This window comes from Daucus carota, chromosome 5 (genome assembly GCF_001625215.2).
Source record: "Daucus carota subsp. sativus chromosome 5, DH1 v3.0, whole genome shotgun sequence".
NCBI lineage: Eukaryota > Viridiplantae > Streptophyta > Magnoliopsida > Apiales > Apiaceae > Daucus > Daucus carota.
In genome coordinates this window covers 26,346,898-26,370,620 of record NC_030385.2, presented here as the reverse complement: position 1 = coordinate 26,370,620, position 23,723 = coordinate 26,346,898, and the positions used below count along the sequence as shown (strand labels likewise).

The 23,723-nt window shown below is 33.7% G+C and overlaps 5 protein-coding genes across 7 annotated transcripts; all 5 read right to left on the bottom strand.

Annotated features, from left to right (window-relative positions):
* Nucleotides 1-1,663: 1,663 nt before the first annotated feature.
* On the bottom strand, nucleotides 1,664-4,487 carry LOC108220431 (succinate dehydrogenase assembly factor 1, mitochondrial). Of its 3 annotated transcripts, none has more exons than XM_017394198.2 (2): nucleotides 4,308-4,487; nucleotides 1,664-2,195 (listed from the first exon to the last, which is right to left on the bottom strand). In XM_017394198.2, exon 2 carries the CDS (start codon nucleotides 2,104-2,106, stop codon nucleotides 1,816-1,818), a length of 291 nt encoding a protein of 96 aa, XP_017249687.1. In that variant the 5' UTR covers nucleotides 2,107-2,195; nucleotides 4,308-4,487; the 3' UTR covers nucleotides 1,664-1,815. The 3 variants fall into 3 exon arrangements, with proteins under 3 accessions (XP_017249687.1, XP_017249686.1, XP_063950585.1); XM_017394197.2 differs by having other exon boundaries at nucleotides 1,664-2,134; XM_064094515.1 differs by lacking the exon at nucleotides 4,308-4,487 and adding an exon at nucleotides 3,607-4,301 and having other exon boundaries at nucleotides 1,664-3,488.
* Nucleotides 4,488-7,217: 2,730 nt separating this feature from the next.
* Nucleotides 7,218-8,553, bottom strand: LOC108222508 (heavy metal-associated isoprenylated plant protein 16). The gene is made up of 3 exons (XM_017396429.2): nucleotides 8,391-8,553; nucleotides 8,197-8,275; nucleotides 7,218-7,835 (listed from the first exon to the last, which is right to left on the bottom strand). The coding sequence occupies exons 1-3, from the start codon at nucleotides 8,394-8,396 to the stop codon at nucleotides 7,507-7,509; spliced, it is 414 nt and encodes a 137-aa protein (XP_017251918.1). The 5' UTR covers nucleotides 8,397-8,553; the 3' UTR covers nucleotides 7,218-7,506.
* A 3,095-nt stretch (nucleotides 8,554-11,648) lies between these two features.
* On the bottom strand, nucleotides 11,649-12,912 carry LOC108222288 (disease resistance protein Pik-1). The gene is made up of 3 exons (XM_017396209.2): nucleotides 12,758-12,912; nucleotides 12,558-12,636; nucleotides 11,649-12,287 (listed from the first exon to the last, which is right to left on the bottom strand). The coding sequence occupies exons 1-3, from the start codon at nucleotides 12,761-12,763 to the stop codon at nucleotides 11,974-11,976; spliced, it is 399 nt and encodes a 132-aa protein (XP_017251698.1). The 5' UTR covers nucleotides 12,764-12,912; the 3' UTR covers nucleotides 11,649-11,973.
* A 1,704-nt stretch (nucleotides 12,913-14,616) lies between these two features.
* LOC108222287 (heavy metal-associated isoprenylated plant protein 41) lies at nucleotides 14,617-18,163 on the bottom strand. Its single transcript, XM_017396208.2, has 3 exons — nucleotides 17,968-18,163; nucleotides 17,247-17,460; nucleotides 14,617-15,909 (listed from the first exon to the last, which is right to left on the bottom strand). The coding sequence occupies exons 1-3, from the start codon at nucleotides 18,161-18,163 to the stop codon at nucleotides 14,925-14,927; spliced, it is 1,395 nt and encodes a 464-aa protein (XP_017251697.1). The 3' UTR covers nucleotides 14,617-14,924.
* Nucleotides 18,164-19,244: 1,081 nt separating this feature from the next.
* Nucleotides 19,245-23,371, bottom strand: LOC108220376 (uncharacterized). Its single transcript, XM_017394125.2, has 3 exons — nucleotides 23,008-23,371; nucleotides 22,050-22,248; nucleotides 19,245-20,666 (listed from the first exon to the last, which is right to left on the bottom strand). Exons 1-3 carry the CDS (start codon nucleotides 23,225-23,227, stop codon nucleotides 19,460-19,462), a joined length of 1,626 nt encoding a protein of 541 aa, XP_017249614.1. The 5' UTR covers nucleotides 23,228-23,371; the 3' UTR covers nucleotides 19,245-19,459.
* Between the last annotated feature and the right edge of the window lie 352 nt (nucleotides 23,372-23,723).

Here is a 23,723-nt window from a genome sequence, read left to right as displayed (position 1 = left end):
TATGACTTTCGGAATTTCGTTTATGAAAATTTACTTATAGTAAAATTATGGCAGCCAGGGCCGGCCCTAAAGATTTGGGTGCCCTAGACGATTTTAAAAATGATGCTCCTATTTTTCAAGATCGTAAGAAAATTTCACATACATTCAAATTTATATACAATGATATAATCAAAAACATTATTTTAAGATTAACCATAGAATCAATTTAAATGCATGTAAATATATAAATACATACATTTATCCTTATATATTACATATGCATAATTTTTTGGTGCCCGGGGATAGTGTGCCTTAGGCGTTCGCCTTGGTCGCTTTACCGAAAGGCCGTCCCTGATGGCAGCTGGTTGTAGTTGATATAAATATAAAAATAATTTTATACTCATTCCTCTAAAAATTGTAACTAAGAGTGAACTGTGCAACTTTTGACAATCTAAACTTTTCTTCCCTTGCATCCAAACATATCCTTTGAATTTGTTTCCTATAATTTTAACATGGCTGTTGTTTGAGCAAGTGCGTGAAAACGTAGTTAGAAATAGTTAGTGGGTTGGTGATCTACGCACTATCTTCTATCGCCAACCCTCCTATTGGTTTCGTGATTTTATGTCTAGCATAGTAGCATGCCCGTTATTGTTCTTTTGCTGTTAGCAACTTAGCATAGTATATACTCCCTCCGTCCCGGTAGATTATATACGTTTGGTTTGGACACGGAGACCAAGAAAAAATGTAAAAAGTGAGTAAATTGAGATGAAAAGTGAGTAAAGTGGTGGGACCTATTTATATTTAATGATAGATTTGAGATAGTGGGGGAAAATAGTGGGTGTAATAGTGTTTATATTATTATAGAATGGAGATAGTGGAAGAATGTAGTGGTTGTAGTAGTGTTTTATATTATAAAAAGTTACTATATTTGGAATGTATAGAAATGATGGGACATCCCAAAAAGGAAACTGTATAGAAATGAGTGGGACGGAGGGAGTAGGACCTTGGATACCTCTAATTTAAACTTTATAAGCGTAACGTGTGACTTACATATTAAAATTCTATAACATTAAAATTTCGGTAATTAGATATTTGTACCTAAGTGTCTCCTTATTTATAACATATTCCGGTAATTTTTTTATCATTATTAAAATATATTTAAACATTTTTATCGAAATATATATATCTTCTGACCGATATTTAAATATTTTTTTTATTTTATACTTGATAAATAATAAATCTAAGAATTAAATACAAACATTGCGAATGCTTGAAGCTAGCTGATCGGTTTATAAGTTATTAATATTAGAAATATATAATTTTTTATTAAATCAAATGACAATCGACACAGATAAAATATTTTGATCATCTTTTAAGTTATTATACAATCAAGAATAATAAACATTTTATGTTTTTTTTAAGTATATAGTCTACTGTCTATCACTTTCTCTGATCTCATTTTCCTTTCCGCCGACGAATATTTAAAGTACAATGTATTACATAACATGTTGTAGAATAGCAAGTTGATTTTAATTAAAGTGTAAACAAAAAATGTTTTGTAATCAACATTATTTCAGTCAAGTTGATCTGCTAGAAGTGTCGTAAACATGTTATAGTGAGACTGTGAGAGTGGTTTTAAATCATCGGAATTAGTGGTTCGTGCATGATAAAGCCAAAAAAAATCAGTATAAAATAAATAATCATATATAAGAATTCATTCAAAAACTTGTGAGATACCTCTGAACAAGGAAAAGTGTATATACAGTCCCTCATCAATGCAAGCATATCTGAGCTTCCCATAGAAATGTTATTCAATTTTCTAACCCTGTTCGTAACTTAGCTGTGCTTGACATCCGAAACTTTTACATTCAAGGATGATAGTCCAATAGTAGCTGGGTTTTTGAGCTGATCAAGTTGGTGCTTCCCACGACGAAGTAAGTGTTCAATATAAAGAAAATTTTTGCGATCTACTTGGGTTAAATTGCGACGAAACTGTTCAGAAACAATTAATTCAATCTGTTTTCGATCTTCAGTTGATTTAGCCCGAGCTGCTCGCAAAAATTCCCTATAAAGAGCAAGCACTTGCTTTTGTAACCCTGACAACTTCGGTCTACTGGAGGCACCCATTGATATTATTGTCAGCTACTTCTACAGGCTACAGCAGAGGTAAATGTTAAAAGCAAAGCAGGAATCAAAAAATCATCTTCCGCCTGGTACTGTATAGATTAACAAGATAGGATGCTAAAAAAAATGATAGTACAATAGATTGTTCATGAAAACACAATATGAAATAAGTTCTTTATGAAAGAAATACTGAAGAAGTAATCAAGTGCAGGATGACATGTACCAAATCGCAATTCAAAGATAACTCTTTATAGTTCATATAATTTTTATAATCCTAAAGTTCATCCCTTAGCGCGACTCACGAGACACTTGAACTAAAAACATGGGAGTCAGAGCCGCAAGAAAGTACTCACAATTATGTTTGTGAATGACTGAGTGTCCATTAAGTATATGTTCTTCTGATAAAGACCATGTAATGGACTCTTCCCAATATATATCTTACAGGCCAGTCCGATTAATTCACAATGGTGCATGTACAATATATATGTTCAAGCCGAAAGGAAACTTTGAGCGAAGAAACAATCACCACTTAACAATCATGCCTACCCCTAATCTGAAACCTAATTCCAAACAATCATAACCATAATTCAACGTTCAACCAACATAACTCGACCTCGTTATACTCCCAGATCAACAAACCCAAATTAAAGCAAATAGACCTTCACCAGAACCATAATCCTACAACAAGATCAATTAAAGATTCCAAGGCGGTAAATTTGAATAATCAAGAAAAAAAGAGAGAGAACACACCGGTTGTTTAACTCCAGCACTTCTCTGCTGTAATTTTACAGACTTTTCTCTCAGAATTTATATTGCTCGCTGCTGCTAAAATTTGTTATATTTTGGAATTTAAAGGTGCGGTTTCTGTAATGTATTTAGATAAAAATATCCATTTACTATAAATTTTATTAATGAAATCATTAATAAACTTACATTATCGAAAGCCTAACAAACTTTAGGATCCTTTTAACCTTAACAAAATAGGATACTGGTAAGACTAAGAAGCATGCTTATTCATTTACTATTAAGAAAAAAGTTTCATACCATCATCAAGTCATGATAATTAAGCTTCTGTTTTAGATTCTGATATGAAAAACTGTCTTGCCTAGTCAAAGTTGAATGGGCTGATAACTTAGGTTGTAGTTGTCGTTGTACCCCTGAGAAAATGGTATCTGGGGAAAATCTCCATATTATACACACTATCTTATTCTTTTTCACACAAACCTTTTTCATGGGTAACAAGTTAATACACCTTTTAATCTCATCTGCACCTTTTGTCTATTCCAAGGTGATACACTTGATGATGTAACAGCATATAATCTGGCATAAGCAGTGCGTTTCCCCCTCTTTTCAGGTCTGTTTATTCGTAACAGTCTGTTATAGACCTGTTCAGGATTAGGCCAAGTACTTTATAGTTATCACAAGCTGGTCATATTTGTAAGGCTCTTAGGTTAACTTCTTATAAATGGAAATTGATGTAGAAAGGCACTATAAAAGTTTTACCTTCTAGTTTAGAAAGATCACGTCTCCAAAATTGCCATGAGCCGTCACTGCTTGCGAAGACAGCTTCACTGAATTACGTAGTTTTGGTTTGTTTTACATTCTGTATAACTCTCTTTATTTAGTTTTGTAGCAACCAATTAACTTTCCCTAACTTAAAGAGTAGCCTTGAAATTGCAGATCGTGAGATGGTTCTTTTGCAGTCCTGAATCCTGATGGACATTTCTCGTATTTTAACCAGCAAAAAGTTCTGTACATACTTGTGCAAATTCTGCAACTAATTGGCTTCACAGATTTACTTGACCACTCAGACAAACATAGCGCAATCTTTAATTTACTAATGCAAGCTTGCGTGGTGAGAAGCAGGATCAGAATGACCATAAATTAAGCCACTTATAATTCTTACAACATGACAAACTATGGTACAAACCAAACAAAAAAAAGAGTCGAAACAGCTTTCACACATTGTTTTATTGAGATCATTGTCATTAGCTTTCTATCATTCCGTTGAACAGCATAATTACAATTGAAATTTGAATTACGAATCAGCTTGCTTCTCTAAGTTCATATCAGATTTCAAACATCATAAATCTAGAAAAGTACTATAAACTTGTATTTTGATCATACAGATATAAACACAGAGAGAAAATAATAAATATGGAGGTTTTGCGAGAGATGTACAAGGGAGAAATAGAGACTCATACCCGATTACCCGAACTAGCTGGAGAGAGCGAGCCTGAGAGGAGAGAGACAGGGAGTCCAAACGGAGACTCAGAATGACTCGAGTTATGAAAGGCTGGCTCGTGACCGGCCTGTCTAATCAGCCAGTTTGGTCTCAGCGGGCAGAGCCGTAACCAGTTTTCGAATCCGCGGGTTGTGAGTCTTGTGACGATGGTTATAATTTAATTTAACCAATTATTTAGTTATTTAATTAAGAAAGGAAATAACTTGTATAAATTTTATTAATTAAAAATTTATTTTACAAATAATTTCAGTGCACTCACTTCTAAAAAATGGAACAAACTGCATCGATATAATAAAAAAATAAAAATTGTATAGACAAATACATTTTGAAATTAGAACTCGCGGGCTGGTTCAGATGGTTCGATTCAGTCTCATGCTGGCTCGCTCGATTCGGCGATCCGTCTAAGATGGTCTCGGTTTTCAAAATATAAACCTGTATTTGGTGTGTAAGTTTCAACGGTTAGTGTTGGTTCGATTTAAGCTCGCTTCGAGAACTTTCACGAATAAATTGATAGTTCGGTCTCGGTTGAGCGGTCTGAAACTGCTTATTTAGCCACCGCTACTCGCTGATATATTCACCAAATTCCTCGACGATGATCCTCTTAAGAGATTATTTCCGAAGTTCAGTGTGATAAACCTTTCTCTTCCATATAAAACTTGATGGGGGTGTTAAACTTATCCAATAATTAGTAGCTTAGTTTATCCAATAGCAAAGGAGAAACTATTAAAATTAGATATGTATAGACTATAGTTAGATTAATTGAACATGATCAAGTTATCTAGTCAGTTGCAATACTTGTATTTATCAATTTGGTTGCAATCTATATCATGTAAAACCACCATGCTCAAGTGCACCATACAAACATGATCATATCAATCAATAAAAATAAACAATTCAGCTTGTCTTTCTTTTCTCGTTTATTATTTTTCTTGTTACTTTTCTTCTTTGGACACAAAATTATATATATATAGGCGTAAGATTCTTTTTATTCTCTTACGATATGCTCTGAATAGAGGGAAATGGTTCTATCAGTAAAATCCGACTTCCGTAGCAAAAATGTCATGAAACCCTTGAAGGAGTGTCATACATGTACTCTTCTCATGGCAGCTCACTGTCTAGTTCAAGTATCGCATTCTTTTTTCGGATCGAGTTTATAATAAAAATGGTGTTCCTATTGAAATAAAGTCTTAGGAGTACATGTTACATGATTTATCTCTTCCTTTTGATTAAAAAATTGCCTTTCACTACTGTACATATGAATTAAATATAATATTCTTTAAAAGCTATGATATACACTCAATTTTTGTTTATCATGAATTAAATTAAGCATAGTGGTTAGCTAAAAAAAAGTAAAAATAAGGGACAGACAGCACAGTCCTCTGGGGAGTTTACAAGCACTTCCGGCTCGGTCCATGAATACAAGCAACAAGTACAAAATTAGTTGACATGCAAAGCAAGTTTAATTAGCAAGTCAACTTACAAAACCATCACACGTCTCCATCCGACCAACTAACGTAGAAAACCGAGTTAAAATAATTAACCCAATAATGTTTTACTGGTACTCTATTTATTTACTCAGTCAACGACTCCCCAGTCCCAAACATTGCAACTAAATTCACGCAACTTGACAATGGATGTCTGGATTGACAGGGGCTTGTTATGTGTATGGACAAGTATATAAAATAGAGGACTCTTTTAAGCATTGTACACTTTTTTTTCTAAAAAGACAAATTAATGAAGCTATGAATTAATATCTGAGCTTGTGTAATAGTCGGCAAATTTTACATTTTAATCGAGTTTCTATTTCCGTAGATCCGGAATCCAGCCCTACTATAAAAAATTGCATTTGATATATGTTTTAAAATAGTTTTAGGGTCAGAATGTCAATTCAAAAAGATATTGTCTTCTGATTTATACTTTTCTCAGTAATAGTCTAGGATTTTGGTTCATAGTAATAGTTGGAGATTTTGTCCAGCATGCCTAGAAATATAAATAAACACATGATTCATCTGCCACTGGTATTCGTTATTTTAATTAGTTCTTCAAAATGCATATGCATGGCACTTGGGAGATTTGTGAAGGAAAGTCTACCAAAAGATTGCGAAGAAGAAAATTAAATAGAATACAAAAGATTTTAGTGCCAGGTGTGTTTTCTATGCTGTTTTGATTGGTTTAAAAATTGTCGGATTAAAATTTTAAGGAAATGTACTTTTCATCAATAGATCGTGAGACAAATCAATCGATATATTTATATTAATGTAAAGAAGAAGAAAGGCTTCCACGTGTTGTCTTTTAAATAACTCCAATCAATTTTTCTACTTTCTCTAAACTTTGGTTTTGTATATGTTGAAAGAATGGTTGTTATAAATAGTATTGCAAAATAAGAAGTATCTTAATTCCGAATTTATTAAAACGAAATTTTGTAAATAGTGGGAAATATAATATTAAAATATTTATTGAAATTTGGGATCGAAAATCATTTGTTAACAAAACTATGTTTAGGAGCATGTATAATTGTGTAAACTATATATAGATAACTTATTAAAAGACCTAGAAAATCTGAATTTTGTACAAACTGTCATTATTATACCTGCATAAACAACTAAACATGTAATATGTACGTATTTGACTAGCAACATATGATATATTAATTAATCCAATAAATAAATAAACTTAAACAAGAACACACATCATATCTAAAACTTGACTGAAGGAAGAATCTAAATATTAAAATTGTTAAAAGATGTCACCTACGTTTTGATTCACTTGCTCATTCGGCAAATACAGCAAAGTGACACTGACACTTGCTCTGACCGCGATATGTTCACCACTCATTGTTAAATTAACAATTTAACATACGCAACAAATCTGCACAAATAACCATACATCATGCTATATTAAAAAACCAATTACATTGGAGAAAACATACACAACATGTGCAGGTAGGCACTACATTCCCGTCCGGCTAATCCTTTTTCCATGAATTTCATTTTTTCGTTCCGATAAAGAAATTAGCCAAACGGTCCCATTATTTCACGGTCTCGCAGATACTAAAGATGACTATATATATATCCCTAGCTAAAATCTCTACACAATTGACGAAACAACAGGTGGATTTAATTTATACATTATGTACATATGCATTTGGTTCTCAGGATTCACATGATGGAGCAGCCTGAATCATAATTAGGCTTCTCGTATGGATAATGATACTGGGGAGTGTACTGTGGCAGTGGAGTTGTGTTGTAGAAGCTTGGTTGACCATAATTGTTGTTGTAGTTGTCTGCGCGTTGACCTTCATATATCATGGACGCTGCATACTGTTCTTGATCAAATCGATACACTTTAACGACTTGCTCCACCTTCACCAAGGAGGCGCTGCCGAATTTCTTCATCAGTGATCGAGCTAGCCTCACTGCATCGACTTCGCTTCCGATCACTGTCAGGGTGTTTTGGTCGTCTCCTCCTATCTTTACTGAGATCACGCCTGCCATTCGAAACAAGCACCAAACCCTATTAATATTAATGCTACGGCTATATCTAGCAGCTCGTTGACAAATAAATTTTAGGAAATTTTTCAAAACTACCGTTATTTTAATTTTTTTTACGAATTTAATACATGCGGCAATTTCAATTAAAAGACCCGGTAGGGGTTGCGAGTATGATTACATTTAGTTGCGAGTATAGTTGCATGTGGTTGGATACAATATTTTTACAAATATGTTCAAAATTTTAATATTTTTGTGAAATATTTGGATAAGATGTAATATTTTTGTAAAGCTAATGTTGAACTTGGATATTTATGAGAAAACCAAAGAGATGCGCAGAAAGCTTCAACTGAACCGTACCTGTAACTCCTGCGACAACCTTCATAGCCTTTGATCTGTCTTTGTCCTTTTTCATGGCCACTTTTACGATAATCCTTTGCTGCAAGATCAGTAATTAATTGACAAACAAATAATTAATGAACACTATTTATAACAAAACTTAGAAACATACGCACCCCACTAGCTAAAACAAAGCAAATTAGTAATAATCTTACCAGCATGATTGCTTGTAGAATTAACGGGAAGTAGCAAAGTCTTAAAATAAGAAGGTTTGTAAATTATATGGTGATTCCGAATCAACTAGCTAGGACGGCTAACCAGTGATTAGAAAATGATTATCAGGAAAACTTGGTACCGTACGGTGTTGTATATGTTTGTGTTGGAAGTAAATGCTGTGGGGGTTATTTATACAAGTCTCTCTTGTCCGAGTAGACGGGAAAATATATTATTCAAAGAGTAGACGCGCGTCATTTTTTTTTTATTTTTTATTTTTTTTTTTTTTTTGCCAAGGCATTTTTTTTTTATTTAAAGAGTATAGTAGAGTATAAACAAGTATTACGTGAGTTTCTCATGACTTTCTAGCTACTACGTACTTATATACTGTATAATTTTTGTGTGTCATTCTTTTCCGCGTTACTTCCTTTAACAAAATAACCTTCTCCATTTCCACAAGCTTAAGCAGAATTTCATTTTGTTGGGATTTTCTAACCGATAATCATTTTTTAGTTAAATGATAAATTTTTATTAATCTCAATTTGATGATTAATAATAGGGGTGTAAATGAGTCGAGCCGAGCCGAACTCTAGAGTGTTCGTGTATCGTTTGTTAAAAAATTAGCGAACTCGAGCTCGAGCTTGGATCGAGCCAAAAATATTGTTTGAGGATCGACTCATTAAGGAATAACTATGTTCACGAACGGCTCACGAACCGCTCACGAACATGTCTCACGAGCTGTCTCACGAGTTTTTGCACGCGAACCGCTCACGAACATGTCTCACGAGTTTTTGCTCACGAACCGCTCATTAACTTACGCTCACAAACATGTCTCATGAATTTTTGCTCACCCCCGCTCATTAATTTTGTTCACGAGCTGTTTAATAAACTTTGCTAACGAGCTAGCTTCTGCTCATAAATTTATTTACGAGTTTGTTTGTTATTTAATTTAATTAAAAAAATAAATTAAAATTCTAAAAATATTTTAATTATGCTCTAAGGAATCATAAATAAATCATCCATTAATCAAACTCCCACATCCACGAGCCGAGTTCACGAACCATGTTCACGAGCTAGTTTACGAACTACGCTCACGAGCCAAGTTCACGAACCATGTTCACGAACTCATAATTCAAACTTGTTCGCGAACTATCAAATCGAACTTTAGTGTGCTCAAGTTCAGCTCGTTTATAAACCGAACCTTAAAATTGTGCTCAAGATCGACTCGTTTATGAATCGAACCGAGCTCGAGTCGGGCTTTTTTCGAACCGAACACCGAGCGATTATCGAGCGTATCAACTCAATTACAGCCCTATTTTAATAATGGTGTTTGCAAAAAAATCTCTATCAATAAAGATCTTATACCTAATAAAAATCGTTATTGCGTCGCGGTGAATGTTATACTACGTACTAATATGACGGATTATGTATCAATATATTTAGAGAGAGTAGTCATCAGTTATTAAGAGAACAGAAACTCCACTCTTTCATAGGAAGGATTCGGAAGTCAATAAAAGAAGCTCATTCCTGACGGAAAGAAAAATAATGATGGAAGCTCATGGCTATATGCTGAAATTATTTCCTTTTATATTCGAATTGTATGACAGTACTGCTTTAAACCTAGTCCGTTTGTAATTTGTTGTTCACCAATCACCATTTCTTTAATTATCCCAAAAAACATTTGCGATCCTTTATTTTATTACAATATTGGAAAAGCAATATCTCTAATGGGTTGATTATAATTGTTAGCTAAATTGGACCTGCAAGACATTATATAAAATTTACTTAACTTGTAAGACATTGTAGTTCAATGATATGTTATAGTTTAAAAATAATATGTTATTAATATTTTAGATTCTTAAATAGAATATATCAATTCAATGTGGTAATAAATGATGTGCAATCTTCCTACAGATTTCTTACACACCTGAAGAGTTTTGACAAATATAGTCATGCATAGGAGGTTGGTCAAAATTATAGATAACAGATAGTTATGGTTGGAGTGTGAGTTTTTTGAGAGGTTGATTATATTTTTTTATTTTTGGTATGTCAACTCACATTTTAGCTAAGGGTTTTCTATGACCGGACATGCTGTAAGGAACTGTATATTTTTTTTTTATACAAAATTTTCTTTGAATAGGGAATTACCTTGGAATATTCAGTAATAAATAAATGGTTTTTCTTGAAAAATATACTCATTTTCAAATTTTTTGGCAGATATAAATATTTTTTAATAAAAACATGCAAATATACGATCTTTTGAATTTTTTTGCAAAAAATTTCTATTTGCAACCAAATACATCTAAAATAAATATCTAATATAATCAAAGCAACTACAATTTTTTGAAAAAAATGATTTTAGGTTGTATTGGATCGCCAATTGTATGAAAAAAATTGTATTTCAAGAATATCTTAACAAAAATCATTCAAAAACTGTACTGAGAATAGAGAGCGACAAGTAAATTGAGGGGGAAAAAAATTATTTTAAAAAAGACATGTGAAATAGTACCGGGAAAATAATTGTTACTTAGCTAGGATATCCAAGAAAAAGTAAGTTGGTTTTGTTATTACTTGCTGGAGCATATATCAGCAACAAGGGCGCACTCGTACGTAGTCAGTACCTTGAACATATATTGTATCCTGCCGTCAATCCAATTAATTAAGACTAAAGTAACGTCTGATCATCAAGGACTTCTAGTTCTAGCTGTAAATGATCTGTCCCATTTGTTTTTACGGAAGTGTAAGAATTCAAAACTATGTTGCAAGAAAATGGAAGGTGTGCTGTGATTGTGGTTTATAAAAAGAAATTGAGTAAATGGTTAACTGTTTATCATACTCCATCCCATCGTTTAGGTCGTAAACTCGGGTGCAGCCGGCCCAAGCCTCTAGCTAAGACCCTAACTTGAGTTAATCAGTTTTAACTCGGCCTTCGTTTACTTAAGCTTAGTATTGTTGGTCCAACTGGCAAAGTATACATACTCTTCATTCATATAACAACTTGCATAGTAATAAAATCTAACGTCAATAGTGACATGAATATACTTTTGCTGTCAACTTGCCATGTTCATTTTGTCACCATTAATTAGTTTGGAACTTATTTTGCTTAATAATGGTGCAGATTCATTCAGTAGCTCGTACTGTTGGATTCACCAGTGCAACTCCGTGATAGGGTGAAGTTGTGTTTAATTACTTAAAATGGCATATTACTCGTGTTGATGTTCAAGGTTTTTCTGTCACATGACCACACATTAAGAGAATAATTATTTCTTGTTTAGATGGAAGAATTTTATTGATGGAGATTTTTGTTACATTCAGGTGTACAGGAAATCTAACAAAATGCTACTCCTATTACAAGAGTCAAACTTAATAACTTTACGGGAAAAATTGAATGCAAAAATTCATGTGAAGACAATAAACCAAAGTATCGTGATATACATTACACATGCAGTATCAAGAAACAAGCACTCACTAATCTTGATTAAAATCTCGACACAAGTTGATGGAACAACAGGTGGATTTGGGCGACAAAACCTATTCACAATCAAGGAATTAACATACATTCGGCCTCCTCTTGTAAAGCTTGAATCACCACTTATCAGGCTGCTGATAATATTGATCATAGTAAGGAGGAGGATACCTCGGCGAATTGTAGTAGCTATATCTTGGTTGACCATAACTATAGTCCCCGTAATTATTTGATTGACCAACATAAACCATGGATGCTGCAGCTTCTTCTTGATCATCAAATCGACCGTATTCATTAAGTGGTCCCACCCTCACCAAGGTGGCGCCTCCGAGTTTCTTGATCAATGCTTGTGTCAAGGTGACTGCATCCACGCCATCTCCGATCACAATTAGTATGTTCTTATCTTCTCCTCCTAGCGTTACCGAGCTCACACCTGCTCAAACAATCACAAAGCGGCTGATTAACATTATTCCGGCTTAATTAGTTCCAAAACAAAATTTGTCAACTGCTTTGTTTGACTCGTTATAATAAGCATGTACCTAACATTAGGGACGGATGGATTTATATTTCGGTGAAATTAAATAAATCTTTCAAAAATAATCAATGTTTTCAAAATTTATAGAAACATTTTTATAATTTTGTAAAATTTAGAATAATTTATTGGATCTGCACTGCCTAGCATAATTTAAGATTTTACACGTACCCTCTATTCCAGCAACAATCTGCATAGCTTTTGAACGGCCTTTATCGTTCTTGATAGTTACCTTCACCTCGATCCTTTGCTGCATTACCATTAATTATTTGATTATTTAATAATGAATAAATGATTTATAAATAGGTAAAATATAAAGCCACACAGGCGCATTAATGCGAAAGAAAAAATAATAAAGATAATCTAGTTACCTTCATGATGGCTTGTAGATCAACAACGGGGAGATGATTATCAAGACGTGAAAGAAACAGAAAATTAGATATGTGAAGTGGAAGAAATGATTAGCTAGAGAAATTGGGAACGGTTTTGTAAATGATACTGTTGGTAGTTAAATGAGGGGATTTATATACAGTGTCGTCCCTGTCTTGGCAGACTAGACGCGTCACGCGTAATTTATAAAAATGAATTACGTACAGTTTCCCAGTATAATCCTAGTTTTACACTATACGTGTCGTAGTGTATCTCGTAATCTTCCGCGTTATTGGTTTGGACTTTTGGTGATAAGTTGGTGCCAAGTAAATTACATTCTCCTAAGTACATGAGCGTACTCTTTCATTTTTCGTCCAAATATTTATATTTGAGTTAAAAATGAAATTTAAAAAAATCTGAAAAATGAGCATTTTTAATGAAATTAATTGATATATTTATTATAGTTAGGCTTTCTGGAGTCATGAAATGTTAATTTAATTGTGTAAAATCCATGTCCTTATTGTTGAGGGCGTTCGACTTCGCTCGAATATTCTTTTTCACTAACGGGTGAACCGATTTTTAAAACTAAATTTCCGAGTATCATTCAAATTTTTAATTCTTCACGAAGAAAATTCAAATATCATTAATTTCTAGTATAATTTAGTGTTTTTTTTTTGAGAGCATAGTATAATTTAGTTATAATCAAGTTGGTTGAGAAGTTTTAGACCTACCAATAACTAACCCACATTTGATATGATGTTTCTATTTGTAGTAACCTGGACTTTCCTTAAATTTAAATGAGTTTCGGTTGATTGTGTAGTACTTATTTGATTGTGAAGTATTAAAATGGAATAAAGTACTCCCTCCGTTTCAAATTAGATGTCCACTTTAGAAAAATCACACAGTTTAAGAAAAGTGGTTGTTCACAAATTAATTGCATTAAATGATCAAAATATGTGGAGTGAGATTGATCTAGGAAATATAAATAAGAGATATGTGGAGTTGAATTGACTTTGGAAATATGATTTTGCATTGAAAGTTGAATTGGACAAGTAATTTGAAACAAAAAATTTTCTTCAAGATGGACATGTAAATTGAAACGGAGGGAGTACTTAAAAAAGTGTAAGAATAAAGTGACGTTAAATTTGAATTTTTTTTGAACTTCCCACAAAATATCAGAACCTACAGAGGCAGCTCACACCTGGTCAACTACGGACCTGGAATCTGTATTCGACAACTAACTTTACTAAAAATGATTACAGATAAGATATTATTTAAATTTATTATTATAAATACAAATATTACTCCACTAATTTACTACAACATTTTTTAAGTATTTTATTTTTGAAATATTGTATAACATTTTCGATACCAGTTGAATTCGTCACATCTTTTACGAATATGACACATATTAATCATTCATTAACTCATCAGCAAGTCAGTTACAGAAATCCTTTTTGACATATTTTATTGTAGAACACTCTTTTCACAGTAACAGCTGCAATCGACAAAATTAAAGCTAACTTGATAAGAAAAGAATATACCGATGGATATATCATATGCTTCTTTAGTTCAAATATTTTTTTGATAAATCAACAAGCCCTCTACAATTTTGAACATGTTTAATTATGCTCATAGCCATGATATAACAAACTTTCTAAACAACTACGCCAAGTTAATCATTTTTTTAAAGAAAACTGCTCCAAGTTAACCAACTATTTTTCCAAACAGTCACAATTTACAGTTTATAAACCCATGTAATCACATATTTAAATAAAGACAGATTTTTGTGTTCGAATTGCTAGCAAATACTTCGAAAACATGGGGATTTGAAAACGGTCCCTTCATACTCTATGATAATAATCTCCTCATACATATATGCAATGTTTGATTTCTTAAGTTTCAGAGAATAAAATTTATCACCTAGTCGAAAAGCTAATAATCTTTTCATACATGTATGAAAAGGCAGTAGATAAACAGATTGATTAATGTTTGTACATCAGATGTAAACATGCAATGGACTGCTGGATACCAAAACCAAAAACATATAGAGTAATTGAGCAAACATAATTGCCAAAAAGCTAAGATTCAAGCTCCTTGTACCAAAAAAGGAATTGTTGATCATGGTTATGTTCCTATGTTACCTGCAAGTCTTGCGATTGCTCGATACTAAGACCTGAAATGCCTACTGCTGTTGCTGGCAAAGTCATATTCTGTACTCAACTGCCTGCTCACTTGCCTTTCTGGTCTTCCAACAACATATTTGCGAAGCTGTTCCAGCATATACCTATAATCTCTTAAAGTTCTTCGTGGATCTCCAGCCATATATATTTCATAACCAACATTCAAAGCCTCCTCAAGAAAACAAGACGAATAATGATCACCATTTTTTAATGATTCTGCAACACGTTCAAAGTACGGGCTGAAGATCCTGGCACACTCCCAATATATGTGGTCAAAATGTGGTGATTCCATACAATCAGGGATGCTACTCATGCGCAGATCGAAACCAGATGGAGGAGGGCTGAATATGAGATAGTTTCCTTGCTGAAAAGCATGTAAAGGAGCCTGAAGGAGTGCAGGTTGCCTAAATTCAAGATAGTTTATTTGCTGATAAGCAGGTATAGGTGCCCAAAAGAGTTCATGAGGTTGCCTGCGTTCGAGATAGTTTTCTTGGTGATAAGCATAAATAGGAGGCTGAAGAAGTTCACGAGGTCTTCCACAAGGTACATTCAGTGCTGGGGTGTCATTCATGAATGGAACAAGATCTGACTGGTGATGTCCAAAATTACAGGGGCTTGGCTCTTGTGGCAACTTGAGAGCTTTTTTAAGATTCCGCAATCTTTTCACATTCCGTTTCACTTTAGTCACCTTTGCATTCTGAAAGAAACTAAATTTAAAGGTACAACACTCGCCCAAGAGGAAGCAGTCATTACATCTTTTACCAGAACCTCTCTTGTTTTCATAACCTAGGTAGTCTTCTTTGTTGAAAGCAACACACTCAATTAGTCTCAAAGAATTTTGACTAGCAAGTTTCTCCAGATTCCAGTGGTAATATGGAAATGAGGTTTTGTGATTCACGTGTATTTCACCATCTGGACGTAACATACCACATGCATTCTTAAAAAATCCATCAAGAAGCCTCTTGTGCTTCCTACATACATGACAAAATGTGGTTGATATAAATCACAAAAGAAAACCATAGATTAGATTAATCATCAAAGCTGCAAAAAGTAAAACAATGTGCAAGACCAGAAAAGGCATGTGCTAGGAAATTCTACTTGATGAATCCAACAACTCACCGTTGTCACCAATATAACATTATCTATGGTATATAACTGGTATCACAGTTTATCAACAAAGCATTTATAACAAAAGCTATACACAACATATATTTGCATGCAAGCACTGTAAATCCTTATTTGTGCTAATGCAATCAGCTGAGAATTAAAGAAATGAAATTGTCAATCCAGTATTCAAACAAACAGCAGACACATCTGTAAGTTGTATCTGTTAAGAAGCAAGTTAGCTTGATCATAAGGATTTCAAAGCACAAAATCGTTTAAGACTTGAAGTTAAATGTCATTATGCTTTAACATAAACTCCTCCCAGAAGCTAAATTGATGTTACAAAGAGCTATGTTGCATTTGAAGAACCTCTAATAAACAACATCAGGTACCCTTTTGTCGGTTTGTTAAAAGTAGTTGCCAAAATAAATAAGCACAGCATATGAGCCTATAAGGTAATCTGAGACTCTTCAATTCACCCTCTATATGATAACATATCAGATATCCCTTTATAAAGAAAATGAATTACAACACATCCTTTCTGTGAACTTACCCTGTTCAGTTTTACTAAGAAACACAACATTCTTTTCATCATTAGTGCACACATTATTAATCATTATTTCAAGAATTCCAGGCAAATCCTCCTCCTTTTTTGTATATTTCTTTCAAATCCCACATCCTACAGGACCTTAAAATTCTTTTATATCTATTATAACTGGAATGTAAACCAAAGGCCACATCAGAATTTCATTGGTGTAATATTAATATCCCAGAAAGACGGATGCCTGGCGCACCAAGACACCGCAGTATGCATGTACAAAAAAGTAAAAGTATGTGCAGATAAGAATTACTTTCCATTTTTGCTTTATATTAACAAGCAACCAGTCCAAAACCATCTGAGAATTCCTGCTAATCATTGACAAGTTATGTTAAACTCATTCCGAACAAAATGGTCTATATATTTGTTTCGTTCTTTTATGACCATAAGCAAGAACTTGCCATCTCCATGACTGGATTACGTAGCAAAAAATATCTTGTCAACACTGCTACGGAAAGATTTGTCCGTGTTTTTTATAATACCTATGTAGATAGAAATATGACTTCCCTTACCGTCCACAAAATGACTGATTGTTCGACTATACATTTGATATCTAATAAGTATATAAAAGATCAAATGTACTTGGGCATACATATTTTTACTTACATAATGAGACAGTTATCATCTTCCTTTCGTTTACGACCTTTATGAGTGAAACCAGCATGAGGGAAATTAAATATGATCCGATCGAACTTGCGCATTTTGAGATCACTATGGAACTTCATTTTTGTCGCATCAACTCCATGAAAACGTGAAGCGCCCAGCTTGTCCAGGATCGAAAAATTCGATCCAGCCTTCTTATAATTCTTAATCACATCATCTAGTAGACAAAATATATCACAAATAACCATTTAGATTCAGAAAAAAGTAACAGTGAGCAAATACAACCTACTATTCTACTACTACAATGAAGAAATTAAATAAAAGAAGTTTGAGTTATTCACCAAGGGGCAAAAACATTTAAAGCTGTAACAAAAAGTTTGAGCTAGCAACAAAAAATAAAAAATTCCTCTAATAAAATATAAACCCTAACATTGTAATAAACTCAGTGAATATTCTTATTTTCGATTGAGGGTTGAAGCTCATACGTACCCTCATTCGAAAATCAACAAATATTTATAGAAAAATAATATGGAGCTGTCCTAATGAAAGCCACACCACAAAACAAAAACAAATTAAACCCACAAGCAACAACATTATTCCTTCTTACAAGACACACATAAGGACAATTAAAGCAACTATACAAAAGTAAAAATGCTACTGCTACAAAATAAAAACACCCATGTGAACAAAAGATCGAGGGGGTGTAATAAAATGATGAAAATACCATAGGAGTCGAGAGAAGAAGCAACAATGTTGGAAGCAGAGCCAAAAGCTTGTGCCAAACATGTTGAGAATGAGAAATCTCCTTCACCCACCAGTAATATTTCATGATTCGATGAGTAATATTTTACCCATTTTTCTTCGTCTTGATCATTGTCTTTTTGTCTATCTACCTTACTTGCCTTTTCAGCTTCTGCCATTGTAAAATGTAAACTAGTGGAGTGTGAGAGGAGACGTTGCTTAAATATTGCAAGCCAGATTTTAAAATGGGGTTTATAATTACCGTTTACAATTTTAAATACAGCTTCATTATCTTCAAACACTTATCATTTACGATGATTCAACTTTTTCACTTGACCAAATTACTCCCTCTGTTAATGCAAATAATTTTAAATATTTGATATATTATATTATATACTTTTAATTATTATACGCCAGCTAATAATGGTACTAATTATATTTTAATAAACAATCAAAATATGAACATATATACAAACTTAATTATTACTGCTCAATAAAAACTTTTAGAAAAATATACTATGTCCCACTCATTTTTTAACATTTCTTTTTCACTGTTTGACACACACTTTAATGCGCCTATAATACATAATTCTATAACATTTTTTAAAAATTTTCTTTTTCTGAATAAAAATTTAAGCACTAAATTTTTATTCAGAAAAAAAAAATTTAAAAAGAATTATAGAACTATGTTTTCTAAACTCATTAAAGTCAGTGCCACGCCCTTATTCTCCAATGTTAAGAATTGAGAGGAACGAAGAGAGTAATTAATATTAAATTTATTAGTAAACTACCAATAATATTCTCACGAATATATTAACCGACTTATTTTGGCTAGTTAACAAATCCATTTATAATATTACATTGTGTTCAAGCTGACTCAGTAATAAATCGGAAGCAACTTGAACCGAACTCTTTTCGTGATGAACGCAGAACCGTTCACAAGGATATCAGCTCATTTACACCTTTCCATATTCATCATGACATTCGACAAGAAAATAAAATCGAATCGTAGTTCCCGTTTTATGCCATTGAAACAAGAAACACAACTGCATTTAGGTCTCACCGTTGCAGGAATATATTCTGTTTAGCAACAAAACGGTTTATAAGCAAGAATAAACCGCAGCATTTGTTAATTTGTACTGTAGAACACAAGATACACAATTATAGAAAACTGAATTCTAAAATGCTCCTGTGCTGGACATTCATCTTCAACATCAACTACGACGAGGATTGATCAAATGTCAAGAAATATCAATCAAGTTAAAGCCAGAAGTTAGTAGTCTTTTCATACATATTTGAACAGCGATTTACTGTAACAGAGTGAACGATTAAAGTTTGGACAACAGATGCACAAAAGCAGTTGACAACAAAATCAAACATCGCTGAACAAAACAAGTAATCAGCAAGCTAGTTGAGTTCTCCATGTACTGAAGAGGAAACTTTGACTCTGGTTTGTTCGTTATGTTCAAAACGGTTCACATGAATGGTCCAAATCTGCTGTTGCTGGCACGGTTATTTTCAACAGCCACAGGCCTGCTCACTAGACATGATTCTCTGCCAACAAATTTGCGCAGCTGTTCTAGAATATATTTGTAATTACCTGGACTTCCTCTCGGATCTCCAGCCATATACCTTTTATAACCAAGCTGAAAAGCTTCCTCCAGGAATTTAGAGCTGTGATCAGGACTTCCTAATGCTTTTACTACTTGTTCAAAGTACCCACCGAAGATGCTTTTGCATTTCGAGAATATGAGGTCAACATGCAGCGATCCATTACTCCCTTGGATGCTGCTCATCTGCAGATTAATATCAGATGGAGGGCACCTGGATGTGGGATAATGAGGTTGCTGATTAGAACATAAAGAGGCCTGTAGGAATTCACGAGCCTGAATGTTTCCTTGCTGAGAAGCACGGATAAGAGTTTGACGGAGTTCATGAGGCAGTACATGTTCACGAATGTTTCCTTGCTGAGAAGCACGGAGTTCACGAGGTAGTACATGTTCAATAAAGTTCTGTTGCTGAGAAGCACTTGTAGGAGCTTGAAGTGGTAAATAAGATCTTCCATAAGGTATGTTCAATGCTGGATTTTTAGTAACAAATGTTACAAGATCCGATGAGGGGTGCCTGTTTGCTTGATAGTTTTCTTGCTGATAAGCACACGCAGGATTCTGGAGGAGTCCATGACGTTGCCCATGCTGAAGAATGTTTCCTTGCTGATGAGAAGCATGTACAAGAGTTTGAAGAAGTTCAGGGATTCTTCCTAAAGTTATGTTCCATGCTGGAGTGCCACTCGCATATGCAACAAGATCCGATGGACGGTGTCTAAACATAAAAGAGTTTGGCCGCTGTGGCACAAACTTAGGAGAATCTGCAGGTTTCTGCAGTCTCTTCATGTTCTGTTTCGCATTTGGAGAGAAACTAAATTTAAAGGTAGAACACTCGCCCAAGAGGAACTTATCATCACATTTTAAACCTGAAACTCGCTTGTTTTCGTAACCAGGGTAGTCTTCCTTCTTAAAAGCAACACATTCAATTAGTCTCAAAGAATTATCACTAGCAAGTTCCTCCAGATTCCAGTGGCAATATGGGTCTGAAATTTTGTGATTCACATGTATTTCACCATTTGGTCGTAACATACCACTTGCATTCCGGAAGAAACCATTAAGAAGCTTCTTGTGCATCCTTCATTTACGACTAATAGTAATTAATTAAAATTTCAAAAGACAACATTCATAGAACCATAAATTGAAATCATTAAAGCAACAAAAGCTAGAAGTTTATGCAGGACAAACACGTGCCAGACAATTTTAATTGATGAATCCAACACACAACACCTGAATAGGAGCAAATTTTAAAAGGACCAACACTACATTACTAACATATTATTTATTAAAAGTACCCCGCCTTTACAAAACAAATTCAGTTTGCACATAAAATTTGCTAAACATGGAGTTGTTTAGAATTGCAAAAATAAATCTCATGATGCATAAACATGAAACTTCTCTCATAAATAAATTGATGTTTAAGAGAGGCACTTTGCATGTCAAGAACTTAATATAATCTTCCTAGCAGATAATATCAGATAACCTTCCATCAGTTCCAAAATTAGTTGTCAAAACAAATAAAATGAGAATATGAGTTCTGTAATTCTTTTAACTTGCATGTTTAGAATAATAAAAGTGCTGCCTGTAAATGAGAATGAATCAGAGCACATTTATGTCATCTTGAACTTTCCATTAGGTGAAGCAAAATTAATCGGCAAAAAAACAAAAAAATTGGCATCTGCTTACGATTTTTGTATCCAGCACTTGCACTAGAAATTAGCTACCCCTTTCTGAGACATCAACATATAAGTATATGACTAAGTGCTGATATTGCTTTGTTTCTTATTTCACTAATGTTCCTATAGAATTACATGATGATATAGTCCTGAAGGATAAATGGAGATGAAAGGAAAGTTACAAAAAGGAGGAACTTTTTACTAGAATCAATAATTACATGTGCGCCTCAAGCACTTGACTTAATTGGAAAAAATTAAGTAGGATCAAGTATATATCTGCGCAAGCCCATCTGTTAACTCCTAATGAAACATTTGACAAGTTGTGTTTAAATATACCCGGACAAATGGTGCAAAAACTATTTCCATTCTCACCATATTCAAAACAGGAGTATCCCCATCACATTATAAAAGGATCTTGCCAGCAGCAGTAAAAAACAGTCTTTCCTTCTTGTTTATGATTTGTAATGATAACTATACATAGCTTAACAGCATAGAACATCATGCAGATATTAAATCATAATAATTCCCTTTCAGTTCTAAAAAAAGACTGATCATTGACGGCTGATAATATATGACCTTGTTAATCACGGGAAATCACATACACCTTCTTGTTTATGACTTGTAATAATAACTATACATAACTTAACAGCATAGAACGTCATGCAGATATAAAACCATAATACTTCCCTTTCAGTCCTAAAAAGAGACTGATCATTGATGGCTGATAATATATGACTTTGTAAATCATGGGAAATTACATACACCTATGCGGATCTGTTACTTACCCAATGAGATGTCTATTGTCTTCCTTTCCGTAGAAGCCTGCATGAGGAAAATTAAATATGATCCTATCGAACTTACGCATTTTAAGATCACTATGAAACTTCATTTTTGTTGCATCGACTTCATGCAAATGCGAAGCACCCAACTTTTCCAAAATTGATAAGTTTGAATCACCGTTCTTGTACTTCTTGATGACATCATCTAGTAAAAGAAATCATATGAAGAAATATGGTTAAAACTTAAAAGCTCAAATTGAGATGAGTTGTACATAAGCAATATAGTAAGCGGAGGGGCTAAAACATGGCTTACAAAATAGTTTTAGCAAGAAGCTAAGGTGGGTAAGCTTTATAAAGCAAAAAACAAAAGCTTGATAATAGGACTTGTCAACTTCTTGATGAAAACCTAACTACATTCGGGGACCAAATATCCTCCTGAACTGGAATGGTGCTTTTTATCAAAGTCCTCTTCAATCTCTAGCATATTATCCTAGTGGATATAGTTCTTCCTCGCCCCTCACTAACAAAGAGGGGGAGGTTTCGAACCTAAGCGGAGTCATGTCTTAAGTACCACGAGTCATGTCTTAAGTACCACGACAATCAAAAAATACCCAACTTACCTTTGAAGAAACAAAAAGTATGTCACTTGTATTATCACTGCTGGTCATATGCTCACCAAATCAAATAAAAAGATTCAAACCCCCACCCCCACAGAAAAACAATATAGATCAGTCCTGATCATAACCCCACCACAAAACATGAGATGCAAAATACACTATCAATTAATACCATAATTTTAACTTCCACCTGCGATATCATACACGCGCACATATATGATATATCAAGCAAAAGGGGTGCAAGCAAATACAAAAACATAATTAAAAGTACTACAGTACAGAAGATCCTCCAAACCCAAAATTATGAAAAAACACAAGGGTAAAGAAAAGGGCTTAAAACATAATACCAAAGGAGTCAAGAGAAGAAGCAACAATGTTGGAAGCAGAGCCAAAAGACTGCGCTAAACACGCCGAGAATGAGAAATCTCCTTCACCCACAAGCAATATTTCATGTAAAGACGAGTAATATTTCACCCACTTTTCTTCTAGTTCATTAACTTGTTCTTGTTCTTCGTTGCCAGTTTGTTCATCCACTTGCTTTGCTTTTAGTTTTTCCTCTTCAGCCATTGGAAACTAGTGTGGGAGAAGACGTTGAGGAAAGACCCAAATCAGTGTTTAAAATGGGAATTTTGATCGTTTCTTGAATTATTTTGATCACTAGAAAGATACTTTTGGCTTGCTCTTCTTTTTATGTAAATACCTTTTTCTTAAGGGAAATTTTCTTTTTATGTGCCTAGTAATTTACTTTTGGCAGTAATCTAGTAGAGCAAAACTCTAAGGTATCATTTGGGGTTGCTGGACCGCAACAGCAGCTTTTTGCTGGAAAACAGGTGAAAAACTGTTTGATAATTCTACAAGCAGCTTTTCTGAACAACAGTTTTTAGCTGAAAAATTGCTTTTAGAAAAAGCAGATCCTCACATACTTTTGGAAAAAGCTGCTTTCAGCTTTTGCAAAAACTGTTACAAATTTCATTATCAAACCTCACTACAAAAATTATTTTTATTATATTATGACTTAAAATAAACAAATATCAAAAAAATTACCAAACAGTTATCTGATTTC

Bases quoted from the DNA above. Each gene is read 5' to 3' on its own strand.
- LOC108220431 (XM_017394198.2), bottom strand. From the start codon at position 2,106: ATGGGTGCCTCCAGTAGACCGAAGTTGTCAGGGTTACAAAAGCAAGTG.
- LOC108222287 (XM_017396208.2), bottom strand. From the start codon at position 18,163: ATGGCAGAAGCTGAAAAGGCAAGTAAGGTAGATAGACAAAAAGACAAT. The intron at 17,461-17,967 runs GTATTTTCATCA...TTTGTCTACTAG, and splicing joins TTCTTCTCTCGACTCCTATG to ATGATGTGATTAAGAATTAT. The intron at 15,910-17,246 runs GTAAGTAAAAAT...TCATGTATGTAG, and splicing joins GATGATAACTGTCTCATTAT to GAAGCACAAGAGGCTTCTTG.
- LOC108222288 (XM_017396209.2), bottom strand. The intron at 12,288-12,557 runs GTACGTGTAAAA...TTGTTTGAGCAG, and splicing joins GATTGTTGCTGGAATAGAGG to GTGTGAGCTCGGTAACGCTA.
- LOC108222508 (XM_017396429.2), bottom strand. The intron at 7,836-8,196 runs GTACGGTTCAGT...TTCGAATGGCAG, and splicing joins GGTTGTCGCAGGAGTTACAG to GCGTGATCTCAGTAAAGATA.
- LOC108220376 (XM_017394125.2), bottom strand. From the start codon at position 23,227: ATGGCTGAAGAGGAAAAACTAAAAGCAAAGCAAGTGGATGAACAAACT. The intron at 22,249-23,007 runs GTATTATGTTTT...TTCTTTTACTAG, and splicing joins TTCTTCTCTTGACTCCTTTG to ATGATGTCATCAAGAAGTAC. The intron at 20,667-22,049 runs GTAAGTAACAGA...TCGTAAATGAAG, and splicing joins GACAATAGACATCTCATTGG to GATGCACAAGAAGCTTCTTA.